This window comes from Crocodylus siamensis, chromosome 4 (genome assembly GCF_052110815.1).
Source record: "Crocodylus siamensis isolate JL-2025a chromosome 4, ASM5211081v1, whole genome shotgun sequence".
NCBI lineage: Eukaryota > Metazoa > Chordata > Crocodylia > Crocodylidae > Crocodylus > Crocodylus siamensis.
Window position 1 is genome coordinate 665,593 of NC_143398.1, and position 16,215 is coordinate 681,807.

Genomic DNA, 16,215 nt, shown 5'->3' on the forward strand with positions numbered 1-16,215 from the left:
CTCTCTCGCACTGCCTTTTGACTCAGAACACCAAATCCTCTTCTTTTACTAGGCCAGAACGCATTTTAATTGTCACCAGGCTCTCTCTTCTTGGGGTTTCCAATGCAAATTCACAAAACGTCAGGAGGGGGTGTTCCCGGCTGCCTGCAGTTGTCCCCAGAACTCCTCCCTGCTTTTTGCATCTTTAAAGCAGAGCTCGCACTCCCCCTCTCCGGGCATATCAGTGAGCCAGTGCAAGCTAGCATAGTTTACCTTCAGCACTTCTTGGAGGATCTGCACCCCAAAGTCTTTCCTGGCCATTGGCAGTTTCAGGGTTTGCACCAACCCCCCTCCCCCCATGCCCAGCATCACACAAGAGAGGAAGGAACAGTTATTTTGACTGCAGCAGGAACCAATGATGGGTGCTGTGGCAGAAAGCCACCTTGTTTCTCCCCAAAATCTCTGCCCTGTGACACTGTGACTAAAATCTCTGAGCTGCAACCATTTGATTAGGGTGGGCCCTGCACGGAGGGGACCGCACCCTCGGCCCCTCTCTTTACGTAACCTGAGCTGGCTGCAGTCCTGAGGGGGGGGAAAACCTGCTCCCTCTGCCTAGTGACTGGCATCAGCCACCTGGGTGGGGGGTTTCTACCTGGGGAGCTGGAACCTGCCCGGTAACAGGTGATGCATTTCAAATTGGTTGGCTGACAGCCAGCTGGGGCTGACCTCCACTGGCCCAGGTGAATGAGGTCACAGGGGCTGTATAGGTTGGGAGGGGGAGGAGGCTCTCTCTCTTCGGCCATGAGGTGAAGCAGCAGCAAAGCAGGGGAGACAGAGGAGCCTTGCCATCGGGACCGAGCTCTCTCTCACCCCCAGGCTCCAGGGGGGAAACTGGGGAACTCTGGAAGATGCGTGTGAGTAAGCTACTCAGTCGGATTAGATATCTAGCTGGCAGTAACACAGATGCGTGATCAAAAGGCTACCTCAGCCACACTGTTTGCTCTTCAGGATTTCTAAGATATTGCTCAACCCTGTACCCTAGTTTCCCCTACCCCTGTAATCAATAAAGTTCTCCTTTGTGACCGGTGTGGGAGACTTATTGAGGGGTGGGTCTAAATTATGCCAGAGAGACCCCTTAGGTCTGCAGACTAAGGGAGACTGTCCTTTTTGCCCCGTTGACTTGGGGAAGTGCCCCAAGTGCCTGTACCGGGTCGAGTACCCATTGGACTATTAGGCCGGGTGGTGGGGGCACGTTACCCCCAGACTAGCGAGTGTGCTCCGGGAGAGGGGTTGGCCAAGCATGAAGCGCCCCAGGGAGGCGCTCGGAGCCCGGCAGGTGGTCGGGTGCAGGGGGGTCAGCGGCTCAGCGCAGGAGTGCCCCCTACTGGCCCGCCACATGTGGTGTTAGTGGTGGGATATGAATATCCAGCTGTTTTACCTAGGTGGGATCCCTGCACCCGCCACAGGTGCTAGTTGGGAAAACCACCTTCTAGAGCATGCTCTCTCCCCTGCCAGGTACGTGAACATGGCAATTAGTCCAAGGGCTGAACTGCATCTGCCATGAGGCACTGGGAGCCCCAAACTGTTTGCCCTGGGTGATGGGACCAGGTCCCAGGCCAGACCTGGGCCCCGCCTGGGGTGACCCGGGCCCAGTTGCTCAGTACCCCAGGTTGGGAGCCCTACCCTGGGTGGGGGACACCCAGCAGCACAGGCCCCAGTGGAGGGGAGCAAAAGGGGCAGGGACTGAGGGGTTTCTGTGACCAACACAGCTGATACCTTTGTGTCGAATGCACAGCAGGAATTTCCACTCTCATTTTCCTTCCAATCAGTCCTGGGCTCCGAAAATCCCTGTCAACCCAGCATGGAGAAGAGCTGAGATTCAGGAAAGAAATAAAGCAATAAACATTAATGACAACATGAGTTATTCTACTTTTTGCACACTCAGAAGTCGCTTCATCAAAACGGGGCCTCAAAAATTGGATCAAAACTCACAGCTGTTCCTCTCCACGGAAATATTTAGTAAAAGGTGAAAGATTTGCTTGTGGGTTTTTTTGTAAAAATGTATGGCGCTCTCTCTCTCTCTATAAATATATATATATATATATATATATATATATAAAATATATATATTATACACACCCAAGGTTATATATATGCACACTCCTAGTATCACTCCTCAAAGAAAACCTTCACCCGTTACAAAAACACAAACCGCAAACCCATACAAAGGCCCACTGGCCACCCGAACACGTTATGATATCTGCATTGCGTCCAACACACACAGGCCACCCCAGTCCCTCAGTCCAGGCAACACTTCCTTCCATCCCCACCCCACTTGCAGGCTCCCCTGCCCGGTGCACCTGTCCTCTGTGTCGCTGTCGCTCCGGCTCCCATTGGAGGACCTGCTGCTGCTGCTGTCGCTGTGCTCAGCTCCACCTGTCTCTTCCTCGTTACCAGACTTCCCCATCACTTGGGGTGTGCTCGTTTATTAGGGGTGTATTTCTGGGGTCTTTGTAATTCAGTCAATATGCTGCTTGTGTTACCTGTGTTTCTATATGGAGCTGTATGTCTCCCTTCTGCAAGTGCTCACCCCCAATGGAGCTATCTTGCAGGACTCACTTTCAGTGGGGCTGGGTTTCTCCAGCCACTAAATCAGTCACATACACACCCCCCGCCCCAACCTGACCGGGTTGATCAGCATGTACAGACTAACACCCTCATAAGCCAGGAATCAGTTCATTAAGGTAACAATAAACTGCAGTCAGACACAAGCACGCAGGTGAACAGAAGACCTCTGAATCAGGCTGGGTGTCCAGCTGACCCACTCATGGGCCAGCGTTCAGTTCATTAGGGCACGTCTGAGCCAAACTGGGTCAGTCAGTCTGTACAAGCTGATCCCCTGATGTGTTTCCAACTCAGCACGTCCCAATCTTTACCCTAACTGTCCTAGTAGTGGTCGCCTCTTGATGAGCGGGCCCCACAGTATTTCTGGGCTGCCCAGGGATCTTTGGCTTAGCGAAAAGAAGCGTTGCTGCAGAGCAAGTGGGGAAGGAGAATAAAGAAGGAAAAATATACCCAGTTACCACCAGTTTGACTATCAAGGGTATTTATTGCTAAGTACATAAAATGTATATTGGTACTAGCAGTTATAGACATGCAAGGGCGTGTTGTCAACTGGCGAAGCTCCCAGCACAATTGTTGAAGGTTAAACAGGGGCTGGAAGAGAGGATGTTTCTCCCAGCTTCTCGACAACAACAGCGCCTCTTCATGAGCGGACCCCACAGTATTTCTGGGCTACGCAGGGATCTTTGGCTTAGGGAAAAGAAGCGTTGCTGCAGAGCAAGTTGGGAAGGGGAGGTAGAAAAGGGAAAATGTGCCCGGTTACCACCAGTTTGACTGGAAAAGTTATTTATTGCTAAGTACATAAAATGTATATTAGTACTAGCAGTTATAGACATGCAGGGCGTGTTGTCAACTGGCGAAGCTCCCAGCACAATTGTTAAAGGTTAAACAGGGGCCGGAAGAGAGGATGTTTCTCCCAGCTTCTCGACAACGACAGCGGATGGTGTCAGAGAGATCTCTCCCTCTTGAAGCACACTGCTTGCTCCCTTACAGCTTTCTTATACCCTTAGTCCAGCCCGTTCAAAGCATTCTTTTCATTGTGTAAATGAAGAGGGTCCCAAGCTGTCAACGACAGGGAAAATCCTGTTCTATGAACAGTTTCAATGTACATGAATTATATTTTTCAGTGACTGAGGTTATCTGGTTTGGAAGATCACAAGAAACTGATGAACAACCAGGAAAAACAGCAAGTTTTAAGGAGTGACCAGAAACCAAGGAGCCAGCTGGAAAGGATTATGAATACAGAAGATACAGTGGAAGGGATACCCCGTTGGGTCTTCTCAGCTGGCCTAGCCATGCTCGCACTGGGAAGTCAGCATCGGGGTTTTGTACCTAACCCGTGGTGAATAAGCCTCAGCTTAACAAGGCTTTCAGATCTTACTGTCGTCTTTGAACAGACTTAAGGGGACTGATTACGTGAAGTGTTCGTAAACCTTGTGGGGACGATTTCCACCAGTCATCCCGGGAAAAGTATGACCACACTTGTGGCCAGGGCTCCAATGGGCTGGACGTCGTGAGAAACCCTGAACCACTGTTCAACTGTCATCGCACCCACTCTGACTCGGTCTCTTGCCTCAGCGATCCCTAACCCGGCAACTGAGTTTCAGTGAATTAAGTTTACACAGGCCTCCCATAGTGGGACTGGGAATGTATGCCCTGAGATGCCTATTGAATTTTTCTTCCGCTTAGTTCTGGTTAGATGAGGGGGTGTGTGTGCGCGCGCATGTGTGTGTGTGTGGTGGGGGGCTAGGAAAAGTTCTTTGTAAGTCCAGCAAGCTGGGTCCCAGGGCTCCCTCGGGAACCCAGCGCTGACAGGTAACACAGCCCACGGGCTGCGCAGGGCTGGGCCCCTACGGACAGGGAGCGAGGGGCAGCCCCAGCCCTGGGCTCCCTGCCCAGCCCCACTGCACAGACCACACGTGGGAGGGACGACACCAGGACCAGCCTCCCTCGGAGAGGAGTGTGGACGCCCCAGGCCCTAGGCTCCGTGTCCCAGCCCGATGCCCCAGCCCAGCGCACAGCCCAGCCATGGGGACCATCCCTCGCGTTGCAGGGTGGGTGCACGAGATGTGGTGCCAGTGATGCTGCTTCTATTCTTCGCTGCCTCCTCCCTCCGCAGCTCTTTCAGGCTCTGGTGGATGTTTAATTGCCTAAGAAACAAGCAGAACGAGCCCGTGACTTGCTGTCCGGGGCCTGTGGGCAGAGCTGGAGCCTCAGGGCTTCCTGGGGGTCAGGCAGGGCTGTGGGTTGCATCTGCTGCTGAGGCATGGGGGCCGTGCAAGTGCCAGTGCCAGCGCCAGCGCCAGCGCCAGCGCCAGGATGAAGCCTGCTCCTCAGGAAGTGGAGTCTCTGTCTGAAAGAGGAATTGGAGCTGGGGGAGTCGGGCTGGGTTGGGAGCATGTCCTGACCCACATGGTTCGTTTTTTTGTTTGTTTTCGAGTTTTTAAGGAAAATTTTCCATGTTCCAAGTCAAATCAGCCAAATCAATTCCAAATCCATGAGTCATTTGAGAACCAAAGGTGGCCCTGCCACCGGGAAGCATCCTCCACCCCAGCCCGTGCTGCCAGGTGCTTCCAAATCCTTTATGGGATACTTCTAGTACTGGCCCAAGGCCAGAGGCTGGGTGTTCGGACACCCCCGAATTTCACTTGCACTCAGCCGTACAGCCATGGGGCAAACCAGGTTGGAGTCTCCCATTTCCACAAAGTTGGATTGTCAGGTGATAAACTCCTCTCTAAGTCTGAGTCCCCGCATGGCTGCTGCCCCCTCCTCCTGGGCAGTCTAAACTTATATAGTCCCCGTGACCTCGTTCCCCTGGTACAGTGGAGGCCAGCTCCGGTTAGCTGTCGGCCAACCAATTTGAAATTCAGGGGTCAGCAGGGCAGGCCTTATGAGGAGAGGCTACGGGACCTGAACCTGTTTAGCCTCCACAAGAGAAGGTTAAGGGGGGACCTTGTGGCCTGCTACAAACTAGTCAGGGGGGATCAGCAGGTATTGGGGGAGTCCCTGTTCCCCCGTGGGCTGCCAGGAGTGACCAGGAATAACGGTCACAAGCTGGCGGAGGGTAGGTTTAGATTAGATATTAGGAGGCGCTACTTCACAGTCAGGGCGGCTAGGGCTTGGAACCGGCTTCCAGGGGAAGTGGTGCAGGCTCCTAGCCTGGGGATTTTTAAAAGGAAGTTAGATGAGCACCTTGCCGGGGTCATCTGACCCCGGTGCTCTTTCCTGCCAAGGCAGGGGGTCGGACTAGATGATCTTCCTAGGTCCCTTCCGACTCTAGCTACTATGATACTATGATACTATGAAATGCATCACTAGTTGCCAGGTAGACTTTAGCCCCGCAGGTAGATGCCCCTCACCCAGGTAGGTGATACCAGTCCCGTAGGCAGAGGGAGCAGGTTTCCCCGCTCCCTCAGGACTGCAGCCAGGTCCGGTTCCATAAAGAGAGGGGGTAAGGGTGTGCCTCCACTGCTGGGCCCATCCTCATCACACCGTCACAGGACAGAGATTTTGGGGAGAAACAAAGGTGGCTTCCTGCCACACTGCCTGTCCCAGACAGCCACCAGGAGGGCCTGGAGCGAGGGGTCAGGCAGGGCCAGGGGATCACAGCCCCTCTGGGCTGGCTTGGGCAACAGGCAGGTCTGCTCCCCTATGGACCCACCATGACCGAGCGGGGCCCACGACAAGGCCCCTTATCCCAGAACAGCCAGCAGGCCTGTCCTGTCCCCACCACTTACCGCTGCTCCTCTCGATGGGGGTCTCCAGGGCGAGGTGTCCCACGCGGCAGATGTACTCTGCCCCCTTCTCCTTGGCTCTCAAGAGGACGAGTCTGGTCTCCTGCTGGAAGCTCTTCCCGTCCCGTGCCAGGACGGCCGTGCCGGGCTCCACCCTCCACTCAGCCGAGTCCCGCAGGGTCACAGCAGTGGGCTCCCCCTTGCCCCTCCGCAGCCAGGTCACGCTCAGCTCCCCCGGGAAATGCCCCGCGATGCTGCAGCTCAGGGTGTCTCCATTCCCCGGGGCCATGGACTTGGTCCGGGAGATTTCGGACACATCCGGGGGCCGCAGGAGCCCTGGGGAAGGGAAGAGGCAGAGGCAGGGACAGGCCCCGTCAGGGAAGCCACGGCCCCTCACACCCCACCCAGACCCAACACCCCTGCAGCGGGGCTGGGACCCCCGGACACGGCCCCTCCTCACCCGCGGCCCTCAGGCTGAGCTCTCTCTCGCTCGGGGGCTCTCCGGGGCCGTGCTGGACGCACACTCGCACGCGCAGCTCCGGCCGGGTCAGGCTGCGGCTGGGCACTCTCCAGACGCTCGTCGCGGTGAACGTGCCGTCCGCGTTCCTGTCTATCTGCGCGGGGTCTGCCCCCCAGCTCCCGGCCCCGTCCCAGCCCCACTGGATCGGGGGCACCTCCCGGGGGTAGAAGTTGTGGAGCTGGACAGCGAACGGCACCTTGTCGCGGGGGTCCCACTCGGGCCACACCTGGATCTCCGACACCTGCGGCCGGGCTGGGCAGACAGTGGGACATTATTGTGGGCAATGCCAGGATCCTACCTGGGGGAGTGGATGTTTGGGCCAGGGACCTGCATGGAGCTGGATGAGGCCTGCACACCCCCAAGAGCTGACCAGTTCCCAGCTGCACCCTGCCCTGACAGAATAAGGCCCAGGCTGCACCCGGAGGTGGCATCAGGGCGCTGGGCACTCACCCCACACCCGGATCTCCGGGGACACTCGCTTCTCTCGGATCCGTTTGCCCTCGTGGAGGAAGACGCACTGGACCCGCGCCCCGTCGTCCTGCACCGTGGGGGTGAAGGTCAGGGAGGACGTGAGGCAGGTCCCGGCTCTCTCCTCCGTCACTCCCCAGCCCGGGGGGAGGGCGGGGATCAGCGGCTGGTGCTCGGGGCTCTCTCGGTCCCCAGCGCTCTCCGGCACCGTCCTGTCCTCGCTCTGGATCCTCTCCCACATCACGGCCATGTCCTCGGGGAACGTCCCCTCCATGGAGCAGCGCAGGGTCAGCTCCTGGCCCAGCAGGCACCGCGTCGGCACCTGCACCTCTGCGACACTGTAGGAGACCGTCCAGTCTGGGGGCCAAGCAACCCACACACGGGACACGGGTCAGCCTGGGATCATCTGGTGGATGCGCCCCAGTCTGAGTCCGGGGGAGGGAACCGTAGGATGAAACCTGCCTGGGGAGAGCCAGTTCCCCCTGCAGGAAAGGCCTCTCCAGCACCAAGTGTCCTTGCTCTTTCTGTGTCACCTCCCCCCTCTCTGGTCCATCCCCTCCCTGTGTGCCCCTGCAGCCCAACTTCCTGCTCTACCTTTTCTTCTCTTCCTCCAGAAGTAAATGGCTGCAGCGGCCGCGGCTCCTGCTCCGATCAGGACCCCCAGGACGGCTCCGACAACAGCACCAGTCTGATCCGCTGCTGCGCTTGGTCGCCAGAGGAGAGAACAAGACAGAGCTCAGCTCGCAGCACCGCTCTGAAGGGAGCAGGGTCTTGCCCAAAACCTCCAAGCGAGTCCCAACCTGGAATCGCCCCCTCTCCTCCGGCTGCAGGTCTGGCACCTTTGTGCCCCAGCTGCTGCCCTCGCAGTCGTGGGCCAGGGTTTGCTCTGGGATGCTGGGGATCCCTGCGGCCACCCATGCACCGGGAATGCAGGGGCAGGGATGCAGCAGCCCGGGACGGCCCTCCAGGCCGGGGTCCTAATGGTCTTCATTGCTCCACATCCTCTGGGAGGGAAGGAGCATTACTTCTGCCTAATGCAGCCCCAAACCATACTGGTCTGCATCTGAGCACTGCCTGCTGCTCTGTGCTACCTTGGGAAGGGGGCGAGGGACCTCACCTACGATATCCAGGGCGACGTCCTCCTGTATCGGCTGCTCCAGAGCCAGATGACGGACTCGGCAGGAGAAGTCACTCCCCCCGTCGCTGTGGGTGGGGGTGAAGGTGTAGGTCAGGGTGAGGTTGAAGGTCCCATCCGGGTTCCTGTGGGGGCTGGAGCGGGTCGAGCCCTTCAGGACCTGCCCATCTCTCAGCCACGCCACGTCCACGTCCCCGGGGTAGAACTGCCCCACATGGCACAGGAGGGAGGTCTCAGCATCGGCCACGACTGGTTTTCTCAGGATGGAGATGGTCGGGGCAGCTGGAAAACAGAGTCAGTGCGCTGTGTGCACCCCAGGGTGGGGCATGTGTCCTTCCACCATCTGGGTCAGGCTGGCACTGACCCACTGAGGCCACGTGAGGCCTGGGCCCCGTGGGAGCCCTGATGCTCAATGGACAGACCCCAGGCAGGAGTCACTGTGGCTGTGTGGGTCTCGGGGCCGGGAGAGGACAGCACTGTCCGTGCCAGCACTGTACGCCAGGCCATCGGCCCATTGCGTAAGGATTCCCACTGCTCCTGGGGCGAGGCTAATGGCCCTGCCTGTGGCTGGTGCTGGACAAGACCACAGGAGAGAGTCCCCCGGGGCCTGAGGGGATTGCTCACTCACCATGTGGTTCAGGTTTGTGGTTTTGTCTCCCCCACTCACCCACCCACCCCTGGTCTCAACCCAGCCACAGCCACCCCGTGGTCCCTCTCCAGTCCTCACCAAGTGGGCGCAGGGTGGTCTCCCCGTGGTGCAGCTGCGTCCCGTACCCCACAACACACCGGTACAAGCCCCCATCTGGCACGGTCACCGCGGCCAGGGACAGGGAGGCGTCTCCACTCTCCAGCTCCTTCTCCGACGGCAGGCGGGCTCCTGGCTGAGCATGGCTCCTGCCCTGTTCGTACGAGGCCACCTTGTCCTCCCAGAAATACCATGTCACCCGCAGAGCGTCCAGGGCCACTGACCCCCCCACATCGAACCGGCACTGCAGCAGGACCCCCGAGCCTACGCGGGCCATGGAGGAGGGCGCCGTGGTCACCTGCAGCTGGGAACCTGCCCAGGGGAGAGGGAGCAGCCGTGAGACCCTGGGCTGGACTGGCGCAGAGAGGAGGCTGCCCAGGGCTGCACGGCGCACCCAGGCCCTGGCTGCCCCCACACTTGCACCAGGGAGCAGGGCCACGGGAAGGAGCAGGGGGCCCAGGGCTGCATCTTTCCCCCTGTCCTCACAGAGTCCTTGGCCCTGAAGCTAAAATGGATCCCCGGCAGCTCCTCCCTGCTTTCGCTTTCCCTTGGGAAGGAGCCAGGCCCCAGCTGGGATCAACCCAAAGGGGCTCCATCCTGTGCCAGGAGCTGAAATGTGTCAGGGACGGGGCCCGGCCCTCCCCACAGCCCCGTGGCTCTGAGGAGCGGAGGGGAGAGTCAGCCCGGGGTCTCCCCTGTCCTGGGAGCAGGAGCCCGGGGCAGGCTCGCGGCTGGGGGGCCCTCAGGATCTGGCCCCGCCTGCTCCCTGCCCGGGGGCTGCTCCCAGGGCCCCAGGGCTCCCGACAGCCCAGACCCACAGCCCCGGGCAGGGGCAGGGGCACAGCAGGAGGGGCCGTGTGCGCTCGGGGTCAGATCCATCAGCTCCTCCATGTCTGTGTCCTGGGACCCCCGGGCACTGCGGAGGGGGTGTCCTCTGCTGCTGGCCACCGCACCCCTTGGTGCACTTGTACAGCCCACGTGTGACACGGCCGCCCTGGGCAGCACCAGGGGCAAACACGGGCCACCAGTATTTCTGCTCCAGGCGTGTTCACGAGGCGGCACCGGCTGCCCCTGCAGAGCAGAGGACGGCCCTGCCCCCTCGCCCCAGCAGAGCAGGGGTCGCACTCACCTGCTGCCCCCAGGACGAGCAGAGGCAGGAGCAGGCCCCCGAGGCGGGGAGCCCAGGCCTCCCTCCGTCCCCCCACAGCCGCCATCTCCTCTCCTGCGAGGCAGCGTGGGTCCCTGGGCCGTCGCTTTGTACTTTCACCTTCCCTGTGTGGGAGGGAGGAGCTGGGAGAAGGGGCCAAGGTGCATCACGAAGCCGGAGCTGCTCCTGCCCCACCCCACGGGGCCGCGGGAGCCGGGGCCAGCCCTGCCTGTGGCCCTGGGGAGAGCAGGGGAGGGTCGGCCCCGAGCTCTGCACGGCGTGAAGGCCCGTAGGGTAAGACTGGTCATTGCTTGCACTACAATTAAACAAGATTTGCGTAATTCCCCAGAACTAGAAATGACACAGGTACAGTTGTGGAGAGAGTCTTGCCGGGAGCCGTGACCGGCTGCAGCAGAGGCACCGAAGAGAAAGGCAGCGTCTGACTTTGTGAGCACAGGACTAAGCAGGTGCGGAGCCCCTCGCACGTACTGCGGTGCGCCCACTCCCTCGTGCTCCTCGGGGAAATCCTCTCTGCACCTGATTGCAGCACGGAGACATTTCCCAGCACAACGTGACCAGGAGCAATGCCCTGCGGCACTGTTTCCACCTGCTGATCCTCATGCTTGGGTCAGACAGGACCGCAACAGATCACCGAGGCCGAAGGAGTGCTGGGGTCAGATAACCCCGGCCACATTGCTGAAGACAGCAGTGATGACAGACGAACTCAAAATGAAGCCTTACACTTGTATATGGGGCCGGAGGCGGGAGTCCGGCGCCCCAGCTAACGGTTCCCCGGGGGAGGAGCAGGGCCAGCCTCCCCCTCATGTCTCCCCACATGGAGCCCCCACCTGGGGCACCCACAGCCCAGCCCTGCGTGGGGCAAGGGCAGCGCTTGGGCCAGAGGGAAGCCGCAGCGGTGGCAGGGAGGGACCGGGACACATGCACCCCCAGCCCGGGCTCCAGGGCAGGGGACTCCTGGGCTCGCCCGTCTGCCCGCCCGCCCCTCCTGTCCTTCCCCCGCTGGGTCCAGTCTGGCCTCACCCCACTTCCAGAGCGGGCCTGGGGCAACTGCTCTGAGCCGCTGTCCATGCATTGCAGAAGCAGCCCCCAGCCTTGTCCGTGGAACAGCACGGCAGTGCAGCAAACCTCTGCAGTGCTGGGCACAATCACTGCAGGCAGTGAGGGGGGTGACACACTTGATGTACGCCCTCCTGGGGATCGGGGTCACAGGCCAACGGGAAGGGACAAGTCCAGGTAAATCGGCATTCCCAGGAGAACAACACACACGTAGAGGGACAGTGAACAAGTGGTGGGCAGTACCGCTGGGGTACACACACTCAGCGCATAGGGTCCCCTGCCCACCTCTGGATATGTCCCCACGAGCCAGCCTTTAGTGCAGAGTCACTTGGTGGAAGTGAGTAGGTCGGGGATCACGCGCAGGCGGTTTGTGGCTCCCTGTGCTGAGCAGAGGCTCGCCGTCGTCACGGCTTTCACCCCTCACTGGGGAAACGAGACCGTACCCCACTGATGGCGAGGGTCGCCTGTGCTTGTAGCTGGTGTGATCCCTCGTGGGGATTCAAGACTCAAACATCAGTGCAGAGCCCAGGATGATGCAGCCCGGGGATGGGCCGGGTGCTCCCCTCACCCCGGGTGTCCCCCCAGGTTAGAGGTGGTGCAGGGTGAGCGGGGGGAGCTGGCAGTGCAGTCCCACGTGCAGGGGCTGGCTAAAGCCTTGGTGAGTGGGCGCGGGCCTGTGCGGCGCGGAGGGTCAAGCGGGAGAGAGGAGCCCCTGGAGCAAGCCCTCGTGAGCCGGCTTCACAAACTCCTTTGTGGGGGATGCAGCGCCGGGGAGCCCTGAGAGCGGGACGTTGACTCCTGCTGGGTTTGCAAATGTGGGGTTAGTAAAAGAGTGGGCTAAACCCTGCATGTGCAGCCAGGGAAAGCACTGTGCCAAATCGGTGTCAGCTCAGGGGACAGAGATGTAGCAACGGAGAGTTCCCGGGACCCCATGTGGGCCAAGACCCGGGGAAGCTCGGCCTAGGGGAAGCCTCCACATGCCCAGGGGCATTTACACACACCTTTTCCACGCTGCAGTGCACTGGAGACTTGATTAGTCAAGTCTGCTCCACAAATGAGGGGACGCGCACTGCGCTGCACCTCGTGCAGTTGTAGAGGTGGTGAAATGCGGGTCAGCACAGGCAAAATGGTGGCGGTGCGCTTGTGAACTAAAACACCTTTGATGACTTGTAGCTCTGAAGCACCACCACTGCTTCCTGCGCGCTAACATGCATTTCACCGCTTATACAAGTGCATGCCTTGCGGCACCGAGCACTTTTCAAAGTGGGGCTGGACAGACTGTAGCAGGAAGTCCCTTTTCTGCCTGCTCCCCGGTGTAACAAGGAGCCTCCCCTTCCATCATACGTTCCCCTCTTTGGAGATGTCTCTTCTCTCCTCTCTTTTCTTCCTCCCTCCTTTCTTCTTCCCCTCTCTCACTAGAAGATATAGAATGATTTGGGTCATTTTCTGTTTGGCACAAGGAATTGTGTTTTTGGAGATGACATAGGTATAATATGGCATTTTACATTTTGTATGCAGGTGGCAGGGCAGCGTGTCCGTGCCCGGGGCTGGCGGTGCTGGGCTCGGGTTATGTGAGGAAGGAGCCAAGCAAGCAACCGTGTCACCCGGGTCATGGAGAAAGCAAGGAGCGGAGACCGCGGGGTCCACCCGGGTGAGCCCAGGAGAATACACACGGGTTTAGCACACGTGTTCAGATATGGACTGCCTGCGCTCAGAAATGAATGCGCCAGAACTACCCACACACGCGAGGCGCGGGAACAGACACGGGTGCGAGTGGGGCGAGGTGCAGCCCGGTGCACTGATCTCCCGCAACGCTGCGGAGGGAGCTGGGACGTTTGCTCTGGGAAATCGCTCTTCATCAACGGGGGATGCGTTCCCAGGATGTGTTTGCAGTCGTGTTTTCCGCCACCTCGGCTTCTCGGGTGTGTGTGTGCGGGTGTCTCCCCAGGCCTCTTGGCTTTCTGGCTCGCTCTCTGAGTCTTGTTATGTTTATGCAATGAGTGTGTCAGGTCGCTGCCGATACTTTTAACCATCACTTATTTTTTTAGGCTCAGGTGCAGTGCAAGGCCGAGGACACTGGTATTACCGCTGTATCATCCTATGGCGTGGGGCTGGTACTGGGTACTGTGAGCACTCCAGTCTCTTACGCCTCACGGGCTGCATGCCATTCATTACCAGAGTTTGATTTTCTTGCGGCCGTCTTGCTGCCTCAACCCAGTCCTGCCCAGCCGCGGTCTTTCACGTTTGCTCGAGACACCGCCCGCACTTCCAGTTTTCCTGTGCGGCACCTTTAGTCCTCTCTTCTCCGAAGTAAACCAGCCCGGTTCCCTCAGCCTCTCCCCGCCAGTCCTGCCCCCAGCCCCACAACCATTTCCCTTGCCCTCCACTGGACTCCCTCCAGTGTCCACATCCTGGCTGTAGCGGGGGCCACAGCTGGACACCGGACTCCAGACGTGGCCTCCCCAGCGCCGAATAGAGGGGAGGATCGCTGCCCTCGATGTGCTGGCCGCGCTCCCGCCGCAGCCCAGGCTGCCGGTAGTGATCTGTTGTAGCAGGGGACCCACTTGCAGGGTGGGATTCGGGTTTCTTGTCTGATGGCAAACCCCTGCCCCAAGGGAGCATTTCTGGGGGGCAAGGGAAGGGGCATCTAGGGGCAAAGGTCAGGGGTTAGGGGATGGGCCATCCAGTCCCAGGATGCTGACCGGGGGCGGGGCACCTGCCGAGGGGCGGGGCCACCCATGAAGACCTCCACAGCTCTCCAAAACCCATCCTGCAGCCGTCCAGCCGAAGTAATTGCCATCCTGGGACAGAGGGAGACGCCCGCCCAGCCCTTCTCCCCTGTCCTTCCACACCCGTGGGGCTGGGAGCGACGACCTCCTCGTCCCCCAGGCACAGACTGAATCCTCCCGTCTCCGTGGGCTCAGCGCCTGCACTCATCCTGACCCTACGATCTTTCCCTCTGGTCTCACGTCTACCCCAGACCGGTGCCTCGCACACCCGTCGCTCCCATGGATTTTCCCATCACTGGCTGGGTATGGGGCACCGCTACCATCATGTCTTCAGGAAGTTGTGTTTCACTGTCCTATTTGCTGGTGCGTGCGCACTCATACATCATGGAATCACAGAAGTCGGGTCGAAGGGACCTTGTAGATCTTCAAGTCCGACCCCCGCCTGGGCGGGAGAAAAATTGGACTCAAATGACTCCAGCGAGGTAGTCATCCAGCCTCTTCTTAAAGCCCCCCAGGGTAGGAGCCAGCACCGCTTCCCTCGGAAGTTGGCTCCAGCTCCTAGCCGCCCTGATCGGGAAGTAGTTCTTGCGAATGTCTAATCTAAACCTCCTCTCTAATAACTTGTGTGCATTGTTCCTTGTCATGCCAGGGGGTGCTCGAGGAAACAGCATCTCTCCCAAACCCTTCTAGTCCCCCCCAGTTAGTTTATAGACGGTCACCAGGCCCCCCCCTCAGCCTTCAGCGGCCGGGCCAGGGAGACAGCGGGGGGGGTTAGTGCTAGGGACTGGCGTGATCCTGCTTGGAGGAGATTAATTGTTGGGCCCCCCAGAGCTGGTCGGCTGGGGCAGTGCAGTGAGGGCTGGGTCAGACCTGGTCAGTCCAAGAGCTGGCCAGTCCCCACATCCACCCCCCTGACAGCAGCAGGCCCAGGCCGCCCCCGGAGGTGGCATCGGGGGCTGGGCACTCACCCCACACCCGGATCTCTGGGGACACTCGCTAAATATCTTATCAGATCTCAAGTAGCTTATTCACAAGCATCTTCCCCTCTGAAGCAGGCGGTTTCTAGCTTGTGAGTTTGGGGGAGAGAGCCAACTTTAGTTGGTCGTGCTCCTCTGTGTCCCCCGCATGGCTGCTGCTTCACCTCATGGCCGAAGAGATCGAGCCTCCTCCCCCCCCAACCTACATAGCCCCTGTGACCTCATTCACCTGGTCCAGTGGAGGTCAGCCCCGGTTGGCTGTCAGCCAACCAATTTGAAATCCATCACCTGTTACCGGGGAGATTCCGGGTCCCCAGGTAGAACCCCCTCACCCAGGTAGGTGATGCCAGTCCCATGGGCAGAGGGAGCAGGCTCCCCCTCCCTCAGGACTGCAGCCAGCTCAGGTTCCCTAAAGGGACAGGCGGAGGGTGCGGTCCCCTGTGCGCAGGGCCCACCCTCATCAAATGGCTGCAGCACAGAGATTTTAGTCACAGTGTCACAGGGCAGAGATTTTGGGGAGAAACCAAGGCGGCTTTCTGCCACAGTTACTGCCAGCTAAATATCTAATTACAGTTCACTGGAAGGGCCCAAAACGTGGCCCCTGGGGACAGGACCAGGTCCCCAGGCAGATGATCCCGGGTGGCCCCAGCCCATCCACTCTGCACCGGATGTCTCATTATCCCTCACTGGAGACTCGGGGGCTGCAGGGGGGTCTGCCCTAGCTGGGAGAGGGTCTGGGGAGTGTGGGGGGGTCCCAGCAGTACGGGGGGACAGCCTAGACACCTGGGTCCTCTCTCTAACTTGGGAGTGGGTCCCGGGGGTAGAGCCGGGGGGGTCTGGACACTGGGGTTCCCCACCCTGCCCCGGGCTTGCCCCCCACGCATGACATCAGGGCCTGCTCCCCACCTGCCCAGCCCGGCCAGGGCCAGGACACCCCCCGGGAGCATCGCAGCCCCGGGAGCCCCTGGCATGTGCCCGCAGGGGAGGGGAGATGCCGGGTCTCCTCGGCAGGGCTCCAGCAGGCCCGGGGGCCGGGCCCACCTGCCCACCCCCATCTCCTGTTTCCTCTTCCTGACGCGGGC

The 16,215-nt window shown here is 59.8% G+C and overlaps 1 protein-coding gene and 1 pseudogene across 1 annotated transcript in view; both read right to left on the minus strand.

The window, feature by feature from the left end:
- Nucleotides 1-16,215, minus strand: part of LOC149865305 (uncharacterized) — a 136,889-nt gene that overhangs the window by 92,785 nt on the left and 27,889 nt on the right. Inside the window, exons 12-13 of the mRNA XM_090046310.1 lie at nt 6,796-7,107; nt 6,339-6,671 (exon numbers count right to left, since the gene is read on the minus strand). Of these exons, the coding sequence (XP_089902436.1) occupies nt 6,339-6,671; nt 6,796-7,107 (645 nt within the window). The remainder of the gene's footprint in view (nt 1-6,338; nt 6,672-6,795; nt 7,108-16,215) is intronic.
- LOC149865311 (U5 spliceosomal RNA) lies at nt 1,927-2,051 on the minus strand (annotated as a pseudogene).